Here is an 18,819-nt window from a genome sequence, read left to right as displayed (position 1 = left end):
CATAATATAAAATATCAATGTAGGAGCAAACGGTGAAAATGATTTAGATCCTAGTGCAATATGAGATGGGTGACATGTATTTAGATCCTGGTGCTCTAGAGGGGTGACATTGAGTTGGATCTGTTTGCTCAAACTAAAATTTACAGTGCTTAAAAAATGATAAGTGATCATGCTTTATAAAGTTATAAACTGTTAGGTACAATCTGTATACTTACTTCCTGACAATTTTATTTTTACTTCTAAGTGTTTTAAAATGTAAAATTTGAAGCAAGAAGACATAAAATAACTGATAAGTCTTACTTTGTTCTTTTTTTTTAAATAAATATTTGAGGGATAGTTTATTCATTTTGGTTTTGCAAGGAGAGCTGATTGATTTAAACAGGGGCTGTGCAATAACTAGATGTGTTATTTTATTAACCTGACGTTTTAAATTTTTTTCATCGAAATAACTTTAGAATTGTAAACTGAATATTCTTAATACATGTATGAAATATTGTTAATATTATTAGGGTACAGCTTATTAATAGTTTTGAAACATGAATTTAATTGGTTACTTTGAAGTAAATTGAGAACATGTTACCTATTTGTTTGTTGTTGGTTGGACACCTTTTTCTATACTTGAAATTAACTACTTTGTATTGTCTACTAAAATGTATTTTTACAGTTCTGATGTTATGCATCTTATGTAAATAAAATAGGTATAATTTATCTTTAAAATTATTTTGCTGAACCTGACACACTGACAAATTTTGTTAGGTAACTGTAAAGCTTTCAGGCCTAACATGGCGAAATTTAAGTGAGAATGTGTGAAAGAGAAAACAACAAGAAGAAGGAGTGAAAAGAAATAGTTTTGTCTTTATTGACATTGAAGGTTAATTATCACTACAGATGCAACAAATTTTTATCTGCATTCATTGGCAACCAAAGTATACATTGTAAGTCAATTCATATTGAGGATATTGTGACCTATTGCTGATGTTTTTGCTAGTCTTTTCAGGTCATTGTTGTATATTTATCTTTCACAATTATTGCTATTGTCATTGTGTTCCCTGAATTGAAAGATCACAAACACATATTACTACCTAGAAGCTTCCTGTTGATTTTACTGAGTGATAGATTTAGGAGCCCTTAGGCCCCTTTCATGGGAAAAATTTAATTGATTATACGGTGAAAAATTTAACTATGACTTGAGTGAGCCCCCTTTTATGGCAGTCCCTCTTATTAAAAAAAATTGGATTTATCATTTTGAACTTTGTACCAGTACAATAGAGAAATAGTTATAAGAAATTGCACTGCTATGAAACTATGCATACAAATCAAAATAAAAAAGAATCCTTAATACAGTAACATTGCTACATCTAGGTACGAAAAAGTACCACACGAGGGTGACCTGGTACAAGTACTTATAGCTAGTAAAGTTACTAGCTGAAGGAGGTATTCCTACTAGGAAATGTTTGTAGAGTTACTTGAAGCTAGTAGAATCACTAGTCTTACCATGGATTTGCCACTAGGAGGACCTAGTTATGTTACTAAAAGGTAGTAAAATTACTTATTCAGACTAGTAAAGTCACCAAGCAGTCTAGCAAAATTACTAGGGACTCCTAGTGTAATTACTAAGTAGCCTAGTAAATTTACTTTGATGGCCTAGTATAGTTACTAAGTAGGCTAGTAAATATACTTCTGGCCTAGTAATCTCATGGACAGTAAGTTTACTAGTTTACCTAGTAGAGATTACTAGGTATTTTTTTCAGTGCTATAACTATACCTAAATAATTCCTACTGCGGGACATTTCTGTTATGTTGATGTTACATGCTCCGGAAGGAATACGACTGATCAAGTTATATCCATATTTTAGATATCTCCTGGTGAATATTCCTGATATTAGCTGGCATGATGAACTGTCCCCACTGCATACACCACAGTGATCTAACCTGGCATTCGATCCAGCAATACCATCACAGCCAACAATCTGTAAAAAGACAGAATACTACTGTAACAGTTAGGACCATTTGAATGTTGTTGCTAGATATCCAGTGGCAAATAGTTCATGCATGTTAAGGGTGAATTCGCCTATGACTAAGATATGGTAACTGTATATTTGAATCATAAAATGATCAAACTAACCCTGTCATAAGGTTTATGGTTCGTGTTGCCAAATCTTAAGTTTTCTGCATTGTGTTTGGTGCATTTAAGTGTCTTTTCTGTGTTTTTCGTTTTGGCGATAGGGTTGTGACGTCTTTTTTTTCGACTCGTAGATTATAAAAATAGTCTTTTATTTAGTATAAAAACAAAGGTTACTTGTTATTAAATGCGCCCATTCATATGTCAAATTGTTGGCAGCGATACATTACATTATCAAAGTAAGAAACACTTTCTTCAAAAGTATGACAAAAATGTTTGATATGAAATTAAAATTTGTTTAATTTTGACAAGTGTGTTGAAAATCATAATCGGTTAGTACATAAACTAAAAGAATTTAGATTAAACTAATCTGATGCTGATAGTTAAAACAAATAAAAATTGTTTAAGTCGAAAGATAATAACTGACACCTTAATTGATGGTGTAATACACATTAACAGAGGCAACTTCCGAAGCAAGTTCGTCGGCTCTCCGTACTTTCCCGAAGTCCTGCATTTATGAGCTTCGGTCCTTGCTTGGAATTGCAACAGAGGTTTACAGCTTCTAAGCTGATCGCAAAGCTTCTGAACTGTAAGATGTTCCGAAATATTTAAGTAACAAGGTTAAGAAAGTTATTTGGCCTTTTTAACCTTTTGTTTTTTAGATTCGAGCGTCACTGATGAGTCTTTTGTAGACGAAACGCGTGTCTGGCGCAAATACAAATTTTAATCCTGGTATCTATGATTTATTTAAGCATCTATTGTAAAATTCGTACACAAACATGTTCAAAACAGTAAATTTCTCATTGTATGTGCAATAACTATGACAGCAACTTATGAAACCAATAAAACGTAGTCCTATTGCGTACTATCCCGAATGAATCTGAAATGTGCTGCTCAAATGAAGGATACAAGATTTATTGATGACACATCTTAAAATTCGTGAAATATCAAGCAAACCGGAAGCACTGTAGATGGCGTTCAAGAGAAATTTGGTTATCTGCTTAAGACATGCAAGCTGGTGCATAGAGAGAATGTCTTGCAAACCGTTATAGTCATTACATATAGAAATTATAAGCAATGTAAAGTGCATCCATCAAAAGAATAATAATGCATATTTTGTATCATTGAACTTATTACTTCAATCTATATAACTATTAAGCAATATTTTCAGAATCAAAAGGATTGTGGGTAATATCATTGTTCGTACACCAAAATGAAAAAAAAAAAAAAACGTTACGTCATTGAATGGATTTCCATTGTTTAGAACGTATTGAACCAATATCAACGTTTAGGTGTACACTTTTGAAAATATTACCCAGAATGCATTAGATTCTGAAACGGCGAATTGATCGACAGAATGGCTAATAGAACAGAAAATATGCTCATGGATAATCAGAGGCGGATTTAGAGGGGGGGCCCAGGGGGCCCGGGCCCCCCCTTTTTGGGAAAAAATTTGGTTGCTTATATAGGGAATCACTGAAGCGTGACTGAAGCGGGCCCCCTCTTAGGTCAGTTAGTGGGCCCCCACTTATGAAAATTTCTGGATCCGCCACTGATAATGCATGTCTTATGAGGTATAAACCGATGCAGTGCAATGTTACACTGTTTAGACTATGTCTCTTCGTCGGTTACAGCTTTTCGAATAGCAAAACTATTAACTGATGTTGAATACTGGCGATGGGTAAACTGCATCTCTAACATTTAAATAAAATACAGTACTACTAACAGATTTTTGAAATGATAAGTAGTTACTATTCTATATATAAGAAGAATTGTTTGTGGTGAGCCAAATGAGTCTGAAAAAAAAAAACTATCATTTTTTCCAACAGAACTTGTTTTTGTTACCGAAATACAGCAATTTTCCAGATGTCTAAATGTTTTACCATATTGATTGATGTGCAGATGAAAAGACTTTACGTCACATTTGTCTCAAAATATTCTGATATACAATATACTGTTAAGTTATTACATATAGCCTTAAACAATTATAAAATTACAATCCCCATGTTACTAGTACCTAAATATATAAGTTGGAGCAATACAAACTCCAAAAGTTGAAGACCCATTGGTGGCCTTCGGCTGTTATCTGCTCTTTGTTCAAGTTGTTGTCTCTTAGACATATTCCCCATTTTCATTCTCAATTTTAACTTTGATATGACGATTTTCTAATTTTAAAGGACAAAATATCTAATTAGCTACTACGGATTATTCTTCACTTGTTACATGCAAGTACATAGTATAATAATCTAATATAATAAATCAAAAACCATTACATTAAGTCTAAAATATAAATGAGATCATTTTGTACCATTGGCATTCATAAAGAAAATTCACGCATCGGATATAACATGAATGCTATCATATTTAAAGCAATAGGGTCATAATTGAATTCAGTTGTAAGAGGATCACTTGTAATCATGTGATCTAACAATCAATTGATCAATTGGTATGTATAATATCAACATATCTATTAATATTAAAACTAGGACAACGAAAACAAATTGACACAGTAATAATACATATGTTTTCTTTAAATTACAGAGGACAACTTTTGTAGCTGGAACGCTTTATCAAAAATACCAAAATACGTTCATTTACTAGCAAAATTTGCATTATTACAAGATAAAACCTTATTACAATGCGTTTAAAGAATGGAAATAGAGGATTATCAGAGCAACTTTATCCGAAGAGAACTTCAGAGGTTATGGGGGGATATAAAGTCCCAATTTCCTGATTTGTGCTATAGTGACAGCACAATTAATTTGCGAATTACTTTCAATAGTGTATGTGAATTCGTAGCTTTATCGTTTTGTTAATAAGTTAATGTTCCATGGCAAATATTTCATCAATATTGAAGACGTGAACAAAGAAATCAGACATTAAATGAAATCAAGTACGTCTGTCAAATGGGTCCAATGAGATGAATGATGGTCAAATTTGACTGCAATTGGAAAAATAGTGAAATCAATGTTGGATTTAAAGATTTTGGTTTTGCAACAAGCATCTTACAACCGACAGAGAGTTGTTGTAGAGGTTCTTTAATGAGTGGAAAGTGTTACATTCTCTCAACATAAGTTGCCATATATAATGTTCTAATTCAAACAGGTCGTGACAAGCAATTATTCGTATCCACAAGCAAACAGGTGCCCCTTTTTCCACGGGAGAAGTCAAGTAAAACAAATGTATATGCCCATATCTTCACTAAGCTTAATGAACAGAAACAGATATGGCGTATCCATGACCCAAAATCAGTACATTTTTCTCAGTAACTCTTTTTCTAATCTATTTGTATTAGTCTTAATTGGTTACTTCTCTAACTGGCGATAGGACTTTCGCATCATTCGCCCTGGAATGTAGCCGAATAATCCTTTCTATGTAAAAAGTTTTCATGCTTTCAAGAAATATCGAACCGCATTATTGTTTTTTCTCGAAATTATTCTATTAGTTGAATGTTAAATTTTACTAAAAGATCACACAAACACATGATCATCTATAAAACAAACACACATTTATCGGTATGAATCTTTATACAAACCTTTAAAGCACACACATACCCATGTCGATTTCACATTTTGTAATATTGTCAATGATTAAGAACATTTTACAAACGATAGAGGCATCTGAATCTTATTTGAATTACCTTTCAAATAAATGATTACTGTATAATTTTTAACAAAAGTCTATAATTACAACCAAAACCGCCCATGCACATAATTTGCTACACAATGTTGATATATCAACTATAAAATATGCCGTATCTTTTTTATTCAACGGACAAAACTGCGAATTACCTTTGGTCAAGAAGACAGCGACTATTCAGTCAATTAAATTTGGATTAAATTGGTATATTAATGTGAAAGACAGACGACCTAGACAGGTGTCCGTGCCTTACGGCAAATGACGCTTTATCCTTAAAAGATTTGTGAAGACGGACCTTCATGGTAGATCTTATCTATATAGCTAAATTCGAAGAACAAAAGGTTGTTTTTCAATATTTTAATGACTGTTGTGTCAATACAGAACAATTCTTACGTTTCGCAAGCTTTCACCCTACATACATGTTTGGGACCGTGTGGCAACGCAGGACAGTTCTCATATTTGTTTGCAAACAGATTTCCAAATTATAATAGCTCTGTAGAGACAAATCATTACTTAATCTAAAAATATACCAGTAGGTTATTGAAATAAAACAGTGAAAACATCATTTTTATTTCCGGAAACAAAGTCATTTCTTTGTACAACAGTCACGTACGTGTGTTATAACGTGGATTTAGAAATCTTTTAATTTAGATAAAAGTAGGTGAAAAACCTTGAAGTAAATTTTATCTAACATGAAATGGCTTTATTTCATATTACCAAACATCCAAATACGGGTTTTCTTGTTTTTTTAACAAACACATTATAGATAAGTCAATATTTGCGATACGTCTGAAAACGATTTGTACTTTTTAAATGACCATTTCATTCATAAAACAAGTCGTTATCTTCAATTTTACGTGTTATATATCTTTTGTGTCGTTTTGAGGCTCCACAATCTATACAAATTATGTTTCATTCTCGTGTAGGATGCTATGAAAAGAGGTTTATATCCACAAAACAGCTTTACAATCGTTAATTTAATTTTTGGACCGTGTAACTTTATACGTTTTCGAAGTGGTGGTACCAATCCAAGATTGAAAATGTCCTGACTGTTGCTTTGCCCGTATTTAGCAAATATCTTAAATGATTGGAAAGAATTCGGTCGCCAATTATATCATTGATAATATCAAATGGGGGCTACCTATCCTATATCTAGTTAATAATACCTGATATGTCTATTCTATTAGCTATGAAAAGTCCTTACTAATGACGGTTATTTATTTTTTTTACCACATTTGTAATTCATATCTTTGTCCATTTTACTTAGGATAGAGTTGTTGTGTCTATAGTGACATTTCGATAACCTCGTCAACAATTACCAGTGAATAGGACGGACCATAAATGTCACCTTCCTTTAGTTTCTTGTCTATACAGTATAGAAAAACAATCAAATTATCGGTACAAAGTAGTCCTCGTCACATATTCTTTTTATTATAATTTGATCGGAATTGTAAACACGTTTATATGATCACAATTGACAGACTCAGAGGTTTATATTGCAACCATCATTGACAGACTCCGAGGTTATTCACGATGTACATGTAGGAATGGACCACCATTTCTTAGTTTAAACATATTTATTTATAGTGGATTGGGAAACAAATTTTTCAACTTATATTAATCCCTTTCCACTTTGCGGGTGCGTGTGCTGCCTTGTAGCGGCATTAGCCTGCTCTTTTTCGAAATCTACAAGGGTGTCTTCAGTGGCGGATCCAGAAAATTTCATAAGTGGGGGCCCACTGACTGACCTAAGAGGGGGCCCGCTCCAGTCACGCTTCAGTGATTCCCTATATAAGCAACCAATTTTTTTCCCAAAAAGGGGGGGCCCGGGCCCCCTGCCCCCCCCCCTAAATCCGCCTATGGTCTTTAACGTGCAAGAGATATGACTCTCTGTTAACACGGGTCATGTCACAAATAAAACCGAGATGTTGGGTATATGTCACTGAGATAGGAATAACTATTAAAAAGACTAGTGGCAACATACAATCGACATAAAAGGTTATGTTTTGGTGGGAAAAGGGCGTTATCGTTGTTGGGTGAATACTATATACATGTATGTCTAATATTTGGAAGTTCAAAACTTTAATTAATCCATGCAACATTCTTGTTAAAATAACCTAGCAATAAATACCATTGGGAAAACAAAAAAGCAGGCTATTATGTATAAGTATCTATCAATAGTTTATTTTATCCTTATTCTAAATTGACCTCTTTTTGTTTTAAATTCCAATCTCTCACCATACTTTTTGTAAAACAATTAGTTTTATAAGCTTGTTCTGAATATACATGTACATCGTTTGAAGTCGCAGTAGAAAATGCGTCTTTGACTCTTTTTGCTCATCCCATGGGAACAACACTTTTAAGATTTAATCAAACATCTGTATGTGCAAAATCTAATTTCAAAATAAAAAGATTTTACTCTTCATGTGCAACGGACCATCTTTTGTAATCGTTTAACATTACAAAAAAATATATTTTATATAAAATTTTAATACTTTAAATGAAAACAGAAAATCTATAAAAGCCAATAAACTACAAAACACTGTAGTATTAAAGCCAAAAGTCAACTTTAACGGTGCTATAATACTATAAAAAGGTTTAAATTATTCATATGTATGTGCATAAAGTATTCAATTTAAAGATGTTTACGTTATCTTGGAATGCTCTAGTCTTGCATATTTTAAATACAGTAACTTGCACAATTTTGTACCGGTTTTGAATAATTTAAATTATTATACGCATTATGTATACTAAATAAGCCTTGTGAGAAAGATTGTTTTTTTCGTTTAATACAACCAAATACAGAAGTACAAAAATAACTATCTCCGTCATTAATTTATAAATAAAGTGGAAACATTCAATTTTTTTTTACGGTAACCCTTATTTTTCAATTTGGATGTTAAGTTCGAAAAAAATCTTTTTGATCAGATTGGTTTCATCAAATCGTTTTTGTTTTCAATCAAATGATAATTCTGTGGTACAAACGTATGACTGTTTTATACGTCATTCAGCGAATTCAAATAGTGTAAATGTCCAATTTTCATTTAGAGACTTCCTTAAATGTGAAAGTTCAAAATGAAAAACGAAACTACGTGCATTACATACATTTTTACATGTAACTTAGCAACAGGTTTTTCAATTCAAGTTTTTGTACAAAAATGTGGCACCTAAACTGCATCTAAATTGATTCCTGAATTCCAATTCCAATCATAAATATATATTGGCTGCACTTTTTCTACATACAAAGTAGGCATCAAGAATAAATGTTCATAGACAAAACATCAACGACCCAGCACACGCGGTACAGCGCATGTGGTGGAGATTGTTAATTGTTTCTCTCTCACAGTAAGTGCCTCTAATGCATCATGGTAAGAGTGATACGACATATTCTGTCATTCAAATGACACCAATAATTACATCAGTGATCTTGTTAAAGTTAATGTATATAACAATTAGAAATATGAAAATGTGTTTTGAGATAAAACACAAAAATAATTGGACAATGTGTCAGGGTAATGGGCATTTCGAGTTGGGATATATAAAGACAAAAAGACAAATTAAAGTACGTCGGATAGAAGACACATTTTTTGAAGAATCGTAGCTATTCTATTTTTCATTGTATGAAAGTTTAAATATTGCTACTTACCAATAATACTAGTGCAAGGATAATCCAATTTAACTTCATTATAAAATAAATAAAATAATTAAAATCCCATTATCGTTCATAGCCAAATACTAAATCACTGTTTAAAAGTCTAAATGGATATTTCAGACTTGATTGAGGTACCGTAGTCCAGCTGAGTACGTTATGTGATGCATTAAAGTTACGACACGACCACATGTATAATAAAAAGACTGTTACACCGAAAAATCTCAGGTATATTAAGCAATACACCTTTTTACCTGAGCAGGTAAGCTAAGTATAAAAGGGACGATTGCAATTGTAGACACCCTTGATAACTTGTACAAACTGACGGTATTATAAAATTTTACCTATTCAATTAGATATTTATTTCTAAGTTGACAATATTATCCAATCAGTGGGCGACTTTTGAAAAAAATAGAAAACAAATCGACGACTGAAATATAAGGAATACGATCACAAGCAAAATACTGTAAGCAATGGTGGCGGATGTTACTATGATGAATAATTAATCATAGGATCAAATTAATGGTATTAAAGTGTGATTAAAATTCCTAAATTTACAATAACTACATCATTATTCACGTTAATTGACACATTAGTACAGTAAAATAGATATTAGATTGGTGAATTCTTGAGACCGATATTCTTTTATCCAAGTTAATTTAAATGCTTTCAAACCTATTAATGTAAATTTGTAATATTTTGTATGTAGAAAGACATGAATAGCGTATGTTAATAAATTTCTTTTAGAAATACTGATTTATGATCATGAAAAGGCAAGATCGAGACTACGAATTGAAAGTAGCTAGAATTTTGTCTGCTACGATAACTATTTAAAATTACTGCAAAATATATCAAGACCAAGTATGGACTTGTATCATTGTCAAATAGTTAGAAAGCAGACAGCTTAATTATAAGATTGTTTTCTCTCTAATGTTGATATAGTGTTGAAAATCTCCTTAAAGATGCAATCCCCATCTGTCTACAAATGCAATTCTAGTTTTTTGTTCATTTCACACAATGGATCAAATAAGTACAACTTACATCAACTTTAACGTGTATACATGAGTAATATGATGCATCAAGAAAATACATTATTATAATGACCACAAAATCAGCACACCGTTTATAAATTGAGACAACGCATGTTAATGTTACAGGTTAATGGAACTGTTACAGTGTTATAAGTGGTGTGTAGAATTATATCATCTCATTTTGTACAAATTATGCCTCTGAACATGTGTGTTATCTTCATACAAGGACTGATGTGGCGTTAAGCAATCACCACTCTAACATACAATGATATTCTGAAAAGTTCAGTATATATCCTTAGTATTCAGAGTGCATTTTGTAATAACTACATTCATACTGACTCTGGTCAATTTTATAACCTTTGAATATTTTCCTTTACAGCAATTGCAAACTACGACCAGGGTCAGAACAACTTCACACATCCAAAAACCGTTATACACAAACATGTATAGCTCGTAAAGATTAATTTATTTAGTCAGGCATTTGTTAAGGTTATGTATACTATAGTTCTAATTAAATGTAAAATATTTATATAAAGAGGTTTCAAAACAAGAAAAAGTTCGAACTAGAAAAACCTTTTCACCTAAATACCAGGGAAGTATACACAAGTAAACTATTCGTTTCCGTTCTGTGTATACAAGGACTGCAACTACGCGGTTACGATTTTTTCGTTTCTAAGTTATCTGAAAATCCATAGATTATCCTTTAAAACGATACAAATTAGCTCTAAGTCAGAGCGTCATTAATAGTTCATTTTTATGACCAGGGTAAAATTAATGCGATTTGAAACAGTTATAAATTTGACAAAATATCTTATCTTGCAAAGAAAAATTGATAAAAATGTTAAAGTAGAAGCGTTCTGAGACATTCATTCATAAAGTGTTTGGCATGTTTATTTTGGCAATTTCTGTACATTTAACATGACCTTGACTATAGGGAGCACTCTTAATGCTTCATAAGCAACTTCGTGGTGATAATGAAATGATCTACTTTTTTCAATTTATGTCCTAATTGTTGTTGGGATCTAATAAAATAAAACGAAATGAAATATGCATGTTTACTGATAAAAAGAGTATAAATAATGTTTCATATGACCGAATTCGGAAACACTCGAAATACTTATCATATTGCAAATAGTGCATTCGGCAATAAATACCTGTATTTGCAATATGATAAGTATTTCGAGTGGTTCGTGTTCGTGGTTTTCTGCCCGCCTCGAATAAGGGAGGCCATATTTTCAATCCCCGTCTAAATGTTGCTGCTTCTGGCATCAAGGATCTAGAGTAAAGACTGCATGGTCGGCTAGATTCAGAATTAGTTGTCCTAGTATGGGAAATAGTTCGTTTAAATTCGGTCTACTGTCTAGTACAACACATAATTTATATTCATATACATGTTATAATTACTTCAAGAAATTCTTCTCCTTAAATTGATTTATTATTTTCCACTTTATCTAAACTTCAATCAATCCATTCAATCTATGCATGTTGTACCATTCAAGCCGATTTTAAGGAAAAAGTGGTAACTAAACTCCCTCCCCAAACGAATTATATTCGTAATTAACAATTCTTATCTATCGAAAAACATTTTTGCACTTTAATTTTGCAACAATAAATATTTTCTAATACATATAGTCATAAAATTTAGATTATTCTTATGTTATCCTTTTCCACTTCATTATATTATTAGTTTATCTCTGCAAGGGGTTCTAAACGAAACAACGTTCTTAAAGATATATAAATGTTTCATGACTTGCATGAAGTTCTTATCAACCTCGATGGTAAAATGTATTTGTCAATTTGCATTTTGTTATACAGCAGTACATTCATACGAAGCATTAGTGTTTCAGAAAAATCTGTTGATACAAGACACCAGGTCTTGGTTCCTAGTGCAGACCTTTTCTGCTTACAGAGAGGCCACTGAACAACTTTTTATTGGTATTGAATACAAGTCCCAAACATTTATTGAACATTCACAAATGGACATCTTGAACATTTCGATACAGATGAATTCCGAAAATTTTAATTCTAGGGTAACTGTATGGCATGAGAGTTTCATACGACACCAAATACAATTAAAATTAATACTAGATTATACTGTATTAAAGAATGTTTACAGCTTTTAAAACCAAAATGGAAGTACTTTCTTCGCTGATTAAGAGATCATGTCTTGTTGTACTCTAATATCAGTCGCCGTACTTTCATGTGGATAACATACAGAAGTGTAAGGCATTATCGTGTACAAAAACAATAGAAAAAAACAGCTATACAATGTACATACTAGACCATAGAGTTATTTATAAAATAAAGATCTGGTTTTAGAGGAAAGTATTTGTTTGACTTGCCTATTACTAACTTGACTCTTAGCATTAAGAGTGTCTAGTTCAGACTCAACGAATTTTACTTTTACATTCCTTCTTTTTTCCAAATCAACACATTGTAATCTCTTCTTATCCTTTTATTTGAACCACGAATGAACAATTTCATAATTAGTCACCACTTTTATAAATAGGCTTAAATCTTAGTGTTGTTTTTCGTCAAACTTTCGTACAAATTATTTTCCACCTAATCATCTTAAAATATAAAAAAAATCAGATCGGATGGATGTCGGTGTTTATAATACAAGTATTCAGTTTTTGTTTCAAAAGCAGATTGTCAGGATATTTCACTCAATGCCTCGTCCCTCCATACAATTATATTTTAAAGTTTGCACAGTGTTGATAGTTTCAATAAACACTTCAATATCATAACTAGCTGCCGTATTTCAGAATAATCAATATTTAAGTGCCAATCTGCCTAATAATCAGGCAGTGTTGAAAACATGAAAAACAAAACCCCACTCATGTTGACATTAATTTATGTTCAAATTGTATGATGGGGCACGAATATAACATTCGTTTCCTTTTCCTGTTCTGGTAATGCAAGAATGCAAGATCTAATCTGCAGGGGCGGATCCGGCCATTAAAAAAAAGGGAACTCAGAGTAATGGGAAAGGGGGGTTACAACTATATGCTCCCAATTCAAATGCAATGATCGTCAAAAAAACGAGAGGTTCCAACCTCCTAACCCCCACCCCTGGATCCGCCACTGGATCTAGTTGAAATGCACTATAAATTAATAATTAAAGGGAGCTTACTCCGTAAATTGCATTCATTCTTAATAAAAGTTTTCTGGAGATTTCTCGAATTACCAGACACTCAGAAACAAAAGACTTACCATTTTTAACTCAGAATTAATTGGCAACTTAAAAACGTTGGCTTGATTATTGTCGGCCATATTTTGAGATTTTTATAAATTGCATGATTCTGACTGATTTCAGATTTCAGTATTTGAAAAAATACGAAATTATTTTGTACCCAACATTAATTACTAGTATCCAGTTTTTTCTAGTACACGAAGACAATGATAATGGCAAAAGCGCTCAATAATTATTGCAAATACTTTTAATTAGAAACTATTTTTTATATATTTTTATACATAAATTAAGTTAATATGTTCGTGTTCAAGTTGTTTTATTTCATGGACGGTTTATGACTCCGAGTATATGAGACCCATACACACTGTATAATACATCTATCAACAATTGCTACTTTGCAGGCATGAACAAATATGAGAATTCCTATTTTTCAAGAGGATACAACAGAAATTTCTAAACAAAAAATGTACCAAATATTCATCTGTTTTTGTCCAGTATCAAATACAATTAGTATATTCGACCGGAGAAAAGCCATCACAATGAATGATTTTATTCGCACATACAAAATGATAAATTGACAATAATTATGTACAATGAAAGCCTCTTCTCGTCTACGTTTCAGTTATAATGATTAGATGAAATATAATCATTTTTTACCACTGAGAGAAAGGCATACAATCGTGTACATTCCATCGCCAGTAGTTTTTGTAATTTTTGTCTATGATTAGTTTGATAACATTGTTCAGGAGAGGATTTAATCATTATACTGTTATTTTAAAACCGACAACTTGGCGCAATATCTACACATTGCCAATCGACAAAGTTTGACAAAAACCAATACGAAGCCTAATTGAATTAAATCGAACCTGTAGAAATTGAAGATAATTAATGTTAATAACAGATAAAGAAAATATTTATGTTATTTTTTACTTCTGGTTTCGATTAAAAAACTCAGGCATTACATAATGTAAGAATACATACAGGAATTATACATGTATCTTCGTGAAGCGTGAAGACGGTAATTTTTAAATATTACAACTCTCCAACGGTATCATAGCTTATAATTTGGAACACAAAAAGCATTTTTCTACATAGACCTATCGATGGAGTTCTTATGCAAACAATTGGAACACCAAATCAATTGGAAAGGTTATGGCGTTCTCAGTTTTCTTCAACTTCCCCTTGTTAAAATATTGACTTATTTCGAGTACCACAGTACTTTATAATATCATACGCTGCTGTTACTGCTGTTGATTTTGTCTTTCCGGTCCTAAACGGCACAATTCGTTATCACAATAATAAACCCTTACACCGATCATTGATCATCGTTGATATACATAACAACATTTAAACAAAAACTTAAAAAAGGAGTTCTGTTGCAATTCTAATTTCAAAAACATTTCTATCTAGTTTTTATATAAACATAAAACTAAAAAACCCTATACATTAACGTATGGTTTATTATAAAAGTGTATAACAGTAAAAGCTCTATAATAAAAATTAAAATAACAAAAATCAAATTATCTAGGCCTGGAATTTTGTTTGTTTACCCATTCCCGTTACCTTAATATTAAGAGATAAAAGCAGAAATGCAAGTCAGAATTTAAGCAAAATAAAAATCTCAAAAAAACAAAACGAAAGTTAGAATCTGTTTCTTACTACTTTTCCATGATGATCTAAGATACTTCAATCTCTCATCATGATAAAGCCAATTCAAGGAACTTTCTAATACTTGCATCTGATAATATTTTAGGTGTGTGACTATTAGTCATTTTTTTCACTTATTATCTAGGTTATGACATATGTTTTTGCATTCGTTGGTATGTATTGAAAAGCCAGTCGATTGTTACAGAAATGTGATAAAAATTCTCTGACTGTAGATAAAGCATAATTACCATGCTGTGATTAATGTTAACGCACGACGATGCAACCTTTTACCATAAATTATTTACTCTGCATGTGCTGACGTCTCTAACGATCTTTTAATAAAATTTATGTCGTATTGACACTATTTGACAAAGAAGATGTAAGTACATACACATTTTCATAATTTTCAAATAAAATTCTCCAGTTTTCTTTCATTCATTGTTTTATATTTTAAACGTCAACGATGTCTCATCATATTGAAATCTTATTATTATTGTAAATACTGGCACTTCGTAGTCCGTCTCAAAATAGGAACTACATGTATCTTTTCTAATGGGAAATGTATATCTAACAAATGCTGGTTTATGATACTCTTTTAGTCGTTAAAAAGCACTTTCGCTGTAAAAAAGACAGAGAAAAGATACCAGTGAGCAATAGAAAAACAATATAAAGTCAAATGAGTAGGGCCCATCTCAAACAATATGTGGGTCAAAATCTAAAAGTTTTCAAATCCTACTTGAAACGAATGGATAACAACTGTCAGACTCCTGACTTGGTACATGAATTATAATTGTATATTCAAAAGACACTATATATAAATAGCTTTACATCTAGAAAAATTAAGGTTTGGTTACCGATGTCCTTCTTGTTCAGATTACTATGAACACTAAAATGTTGCCAACATATCTCAAAATTACGATTTTTGACTTTATTCAGAAGTTTATAATTTGATGGCTTCGAGCTCCACTTTATATTCTTTAATGTATTTCAATCTTGGTATACAGGATGACTTTATAGTAAAAAGAAATATAGCCGTAAGGTGAATAATGAGGAATTTCAGGATGTAGTTGCTAAACATTTTTGCCACAAGATTCCTTCAAAAACCGATCGTGTTATTTTTTAAAAAATTTTCCACACAACCAAAGACTGTCCAATTTACTAACCAATTTTACTTGTATATTTTGAGATGGACCTCGAAATGATATTCCAATCTTAAATTATGTAATATGCAAGTATTCAAATTACGCCAACGCATTCAGATTGAAAGTAAACAGAGCTTTATGAACAAAAACAAACTTATGGAGATCATAAATAACTACAATATGTATAAGGAGAAAATTTATCACACACAATCCAAGGGTTTGAATAGGGCGTTATGTAATATCAATGTTCGAATGTTCTCGAAAGAATATAAGAAAGAATTCTAACTATGCTTTGTTAAAATAAAACAAGAATGAAAAAATACAGAGAAATCTATACATGTGTATGCCCAAGTTGGCTTCAACCAATCGGAAGCAATGATTTCACGGAATCGTCATTGAGATGTATAAAGCATATCGCACATGATTTGAAATTTGTTTTTTTGTTTTATTAAACTCGTCATGGTTGATATACACGCAACCATCTATCTTCTATCGCGTTAATCCAGTAGTTTTATCTAAATGAGGTTCAGGTTCTGAAAGGAGCTTGTGGAATTTACGTCAAAGGAGTGGGGGCAATAAGACCCTTATTTGGCCCAAAAAGTACTGCAAATTTAAAAGTTATCATACATATTCTTAAATTACTGAAAACTTGACTAATAGTTATCAAAGGTGCCAGGATTATAATTTAGTTCACCAGACGCGCGTTTCGTCAACATAAGGCTAATCAGTGACGCTCATAACAAAATATTTTTAAAGCCAAACAAGTACAAAGTTAAAGGGCATTGAGGATCCAAAATTCCAAAAGTTGTGCCAAATACGGCTAAGGTAATCTTAGCCTGCGATAAGAAAATCCTTAGTTTTTCGAAAAATTCAAAGTTTTGTAAACGGAAAATTTAAAGTTTTGTAAACGGAAAATTTATAAAAATGACCACATTGTTGATATTCATGTCAACACCGAAATGTTGACTTCTTAACTGGGGTGGTGATTCCCTCGGAGACGAAACGTCCACCGGCAGTGGCATCGACCAAGTGGTGTAAATAGTTATGAAAGGTACCAGGATTATAATTTAGAGCGCCAGACGCGCGTTTCGTCTACATAAGGCCCATCAGTGACGCTCATATTAAAATATAATTATAAAGCCAAACAAGTACAAAGTTGAAGGGCATTGAGGATCCAAAATTACAAAAAGTTGTGTCAAATACGGCTAAGGTAATCTATGCCTGGGACTAAGTGACAAGGTAATCAGAAAAAACAAAACAAACTTGTCATTGAATAAGTTACCATGGCAACAAATCTTGACTTAACTTGTATAATTTTTAAAATTTTGTAATTTTCCTCTTTTTTCATCAAATTTTAAAAATATATTAGATTGAAAAAGTATGAGCGCACCTAAGAAACAACTTTATATTTGGTGATATTATGTCAATAGTTATAATGAAGCTTCTGCTAAATCATTTTGTTGTTTCTTGGCTACGGACTATGTTTCCTCAATGATAATGAAGATAGAAAACTGCATAAATTCTGTATTTTTCATCTTTTTCGTGAAAACAGTATATATTATGACGTAATTGTGATGTCATCAGATAAATTTTTTTAATGTTTTTCATTTATATTTCTTGACCCTCTGCATTTCGAAAACATTATGTGCCAATTGAAATAGTTATCAAACACTTTATTTTCTTGGGCCAAAATCAGGCCTAAATGCCCCTACTCCTTTACTTAGGACAGTGATCATCATAATCTTATAATATCATAAGTAGTGTCACAAAAGTTTATACATTGTATTGAGTTTCTTGACGGGTACAATATTACTTGTGAATAGATTGTATCTTTAAAATGTAAGAGGTATGTACATTAACGTCCTATTACAGGCAAAAGCTAACACTTAACAATATCAAATTAGAGCTTTTATTGTACATATATTTCTTCATACAAACAATAAGCAACTTTTAGAACATCATCTGCTTGCACTTTTGAAGTATTCGTGTCTCTCGAGTTAATTGGTCGTGTAAATCCGTTTTCTGTGTTTCTTGTTGATTTGGTCATGGTTTTGTCAATTTCTTTGATTTATCAAAAGGACTAAAATTGACAAAATTGGTTTAATATTACAATTCAGTCCTCCTAACATGCCTACTAAAGTTACTTAAAAACGTATTGTTCATTCTGCTTGGAAAAAAGAGGTGACATATGCTCTTCTTTTATGAAACCCTTAGTTCAAAATATCGCAAGAATTGTAAATTATTTCAAATATCTGATATTCCTTCAACTGGACGTAAAAAAAAGCAAATGTAAGTTCATACTTTTCTCTTGTTACCTGGTAAAATCAAATGTGGCCAAGTGATCACACACATTGTGCATAATCACTTCAGTTTACGATTTATGTAATTTTAGTTGA

At 31.8% G+C, this 18,819-nt stretch overlaps 1 protein-coding gene across 4 annotated transcripts in view; it reads right to left on the bottom strand.

Annotated features, from left to right (window-relative positions):
* The window catches only part of LOC143073200 (thrombospondin type-1 domain-containing protein 4-like), a 92,593-nt gene that overhangs the window by 32,957 nt on the left and 40,817 nt on the right, over window positions 1-18,819 (bottom strand). For 3 of the 4 annotated variants that reach the window (XM_076248555.1, XM_076248554.1, XM_076248556.1), the window contains one exon: window positions 1,766-1,970. In XM_076248555.1, coding sequence (XP_076104670.1) covers window positions 1,766-1,970 — 205 coding nt within the window. Of the gene's footprint in view, window positions 1-1,765; window positions 1,971-9,407; window positions 9,701-18,819 lie in introns of those variants that run through there. The other variant, XM_076248557.1, reaches the window with a different exon arrangement.

The sequence above is a fragment of the Mytilus galloprovincialis genome, chromosome 4 (assembly GCF_965363235.1).
Source record: "Mytilus galloprovincialis chromosome 4, xbMytGall1.hap1.1, whole genome shotgun sequence".
Lineage (NCBI taxonomy): Eukaryota > Metazoa > Mollusca > Bivalvia > Mytilida > Mytilidae > Mytilus > Mytilus galloprovincialis.
The sequence above is the reverse complement of the archived record's forward strand: the minus strand, read 5'-3'. Positions and strand labels throughout refer to the sequence as shown.